This window comes from Gavialis gangeticus, unplaced genomic scaffold, assembly GCF_001723915.1.
Source record: "Gavialis gangeticus isolate Ggan-Ray unplaced genomic scaffold, GavGan_comp1, whole genome shotgun sequence".
NCBI classification, from domain to species: domain Eukaryota; kingdom Metazoa; phylum Chordata; order Crocodylia; family Gavialidae; genus Gavialis; species Gavialis gangeticus.
The window spans coordinates 51,720,422-51,723,938 of record NW_017729032.1 but is presented as its reverse complement, the minus strand read 5'-3'; the positions used below and the strand labels follow the sequence as shown (position 1 = coordinate 51,723,938).

Below are 3,517 nucleotides of genomic sequence, written 5' to 3'. Positions count from 1 at the left end.
TACGAGCGTTTCTGTAGAGGCATTTTAGGCCTCCTGTAGATGTGTGTACTGACCCCCTAGTCCCAGCATTACACTGGCCCCTATCTCTTACCTGTCTATTCGCTACGCTCATTTGTCTGGACTGGGCTGTAGTTGTGGGTGCTGTTTGGTCCGGCAGGCTGATGTTTCCTCCGCCCTCATCTACCCCTTATCATAAAACAAGTTAACGCAACTTCACGAAAACCCAGAGCCTCCTGTAAGAAATATTTAGTGTATTTTAAAAATAAATCACCTGTATAATCAACCTGTGATACCTGTTTTAGGTGGGCCTGTTTCGAAAATCAGGCGTGAAATCCCGAATACAGGCCCTGCGTCAGATGAACGAGAGCTCTCCCGAGAATGTCAGGTATGAAGACCAGTCAGCCTATGATGTGGCAGATATGGTAAAGCAGTTCTTCAGAGACTTGCCAGAACCTCTTCTCACCAGTAAACTAGGAGAAACCTTCTTACACATCTATCAATGTAAGTAAGGCTATCATTAATAACAACAACAGCATGGTACTGAAATTTCCATAGTGAGCCTGATTCTTTCTTTTCACTTCAAAGGGGTCAGAAAAGGCAGTCTCTGCCCTCAAGGGCTTGGGTTGATATTTTGAAAGCTGTCTAAGTAACTTCTGCACCTAAACTCATGAAAACTAGGTGTCCAAATCCCTTCAGCAGCTTTCATAATCTGTTTTACAATCCAAAGAAAACATGCAGGAAAGACAGGAGGCAGAGGAACATCAAGAAAAGAAATAACATGAAAGGCTTTATTTTCTGTTGTGATCTCCAAATTTCTGACTCGTTCATTCTAGACATCTTGGTAGAAGTGAGTTGCTATGATTAAAGTGCTGCCCACCTCACATTTCAGAGCCTTATAAACTTCACAAGGAATTATTTACACCAATAAAATCACAACCTCAAATAGGCCAAATCAAAAGGATTTTAGAGCCATACATTATGTGCTCTTAATGGCTCTGATAAATGTGTTTTAATCATTGTTTGCTGTAAACAAGGAATTTGCCTGTATTAACACAGGAGGGAAGGCAAGTGACCTGTCACATCTCAGTACATAAGTCTCTAAAACATGCATCTAATCCTGGAGTGTGGGAACTCATATAAGACAGCAAAGGAAACATACCCTTGGTGTGTTGATAGGAGTTTCTGTTTTGAGAAAGATGCATCTGTAAGCAGATATGAACCTGTAATGCTCTAATACAGGACACAGATGAAAGTTTTAAAAAAGCAAGTTGTTACAGTATTCAGTTTATGTATTCATTTTATACAGGAGGCTTCTTCCTGCTTTCTTGAAGCTATGGAAATGCCCAGTCTGTGGAAATGGCAGGTAGTCCTCCCTCTGCAGAACATTTGAGAATTAATAAATCCCACTGCAAAGTAAGGCTAAGAAGCTTTAGCCAGGGGAGACCAACCTGCATCACAGGTGCCTCAAGTGTCCTGGGAAGGTTTTTTTTCCTTATAACTTATTGTCAAGGACTTTGAGGCATTCCTGCCTACTTATGGGGCAGTGAGTATCTGTTAAGAATCTGCTGATGTATCCCAAATAGTTGATTTTCTGTGATTGCAGGGAGTGGGTATATGATGATTCAGAATTTTGCATATGGAGGTATTATGTGTGGCATACCAAAGATTTATGTCACTACACTCACCCAAAGCTCCAAGGTAGCTAAAGGTTAGCTGTGCTGTTCCTTTCACTATGCACCAGAACACAGTCATGACTCATGAGAGTATGGGAAAGGCTGGGGGTTTACAGCACTTGGGCTTCTCCAAGACTACTCTTATTTTTCTGAAGGTCTCTGTGTCTGTTGCCTCTGGAAAACAAGGGGTGTACTAGAGACACTTTGCCATTCTTGTTCAAAAGCTTTTAAAATAGTGTTTTCAGGAGCCTTCTAACAGCCAGAACTTAACTTCCAAGCTTTCTATTGCACCTGCAGTAAAGCTGCTTTTGCTGTTCTTTCACAGGGTTACAGGGAGTATATTAATACCCAAGAGAGTTCTCTTAATCCAAACTGAAGAAACTCATGGTAGCTTTAGAAATGATTCTGTCCAAAATGCTGCTTAAGCATATCCATTTCCACTTGCATTAAACTCTTCTTTGGTTCTGGACATAAGTGCAAGCATTTCCCAAGATTTCCTAATGCTTTCTGAACTGCCCTCCTGAGGGACAGAAAATTCACAGAAAATTGCATTTAAGGTTATGGCACAAAGTACTGTCCTCACACCATCAACTCTAAATGAAATACAGTCTCCTGCTCAGAGAACAACCTCTCAAACAAGGCACAGTGAAGGGTAGTAAATTCTGTTAAATAGGCTATGTATAATAAACAAATAAAACGTAATGGCACTGCAGAAATTAGGTTGTTTCATCCCCTTCACCCTTCTCCTTCTAAAAAAAAAATCTACACTGCAGTGTGAGTTCATTTCATTATAGCTCAGTGCCCTTATTTGATCTTATGATTAACGCCACTGAATGATTCTTGATTTCCTCAGATGTTCCCCAAGAGCAGCGGGTTCATGCAGTGCAGGCAGCCATCATGCTGATGTCAGATGAAAACAGGGAGGCTTTGCAGACTCTGCTCTGTTTCCTAAGTGATGTCACCTCAGTAGAAGAGAATCAGATGACTCCTATGAACCTAGCTGTGTGTCTGGCCCCTTCTCTTTTCCACCTTAACATAGTCAAGAAAGAAAGCTCACCAAGGTAAGTCTCTAGCTTGACTCAGTTTATGTATTCATAAAGAAGGTACCGGGTAACGTGGGGCCCCTGCAAGACCAGCTAGGAAATTTGGTTGTCACACCAGACAACAAAGCTAACCTATTTAACAATTTCTTTGCCTCCATTTTCCTGAGCTGGGACCAGATCAGCCCACCCACCAGGACCCCCTCAGGCCCCAGGGGAGGCACACCACAAAGGGGCAGTGAGGATCTAGTCAGAGAACTTCTGGAGGGACTGGGTGTATTTAAATCAGCTGGTCTGGATGATCTCCACCCCAAAGTGCTGAGGGAATTAACTGAGGTCATTGCTGGACCCCTGGCATGGTTTACAAGCACTCGTGGTGCTCTGGTGTGGTGCCAAAGGACTGGAAGAGGGCCAGTGTGGTTCCCATCTTCAAAAAAGGGAGGAAGGAGGACCCGGGGAACTATAGGCCAGTTAGTCTTACCTCGATCCTGGGTAAGCTTTTTGAGAGAATTATCCTGGCGCATGTCCACGAGGGGCCAGTGGGGGAGATTATGCTTAGGGGCAACCAACATGGGTTCATTAGAGGCAGGTCCTGTCAGACCAACCTGGTGGCCTTCTACGACGAGGTCACCAAATCCTTAGATGCAGGGGTAGCAGTGGACATAGTCTTTCTGGACTTTCGGAAGGCCTTCAACACTGTCTCTCATCCCGTTCTCATTAAGAAACTGGGGGACTGTGGTGTCGACACCCACACAGTCAAATTGGTCGCTAACTGGCTGGAGGGTCGCACCCAGAGAGTGTTGG

At 43.7% G+C, this 3,517-nt stretch overlaps 1 protein-coding gene across 4 annotated transcripts in view; it reads left to right on the top strand.

Annotated features, from left to right (window-relative positions):
- STARD13 (StAR related lipid transfer domain containing 13) overlaps positions 1-3,517 on the top strand; it is a 591,561-nt gene that overhangs the window by 567,652 nt on the left and 20,392 nt on the right. For all 4 annotated transcript variants that reach the window (XR_002098906.1, XM_019524484.1, XM_019524483.1 and 1 more), the window contains 2 exons: positions 303-501; positions 2,527-2,734. Coding sequence is in view for 3 of the 4 variants with exons in the window: in XM_019524484.1 (XP_019380029.1) it covers positions 303-501; positions 2,527-2,734 (407 nt within the window). In the remaining variant the exon portion in view is untranslated. The remainder of the gene's footprint in view (positions 1-302; positions 502-2,526; positions 2,735-3,517) is intronic.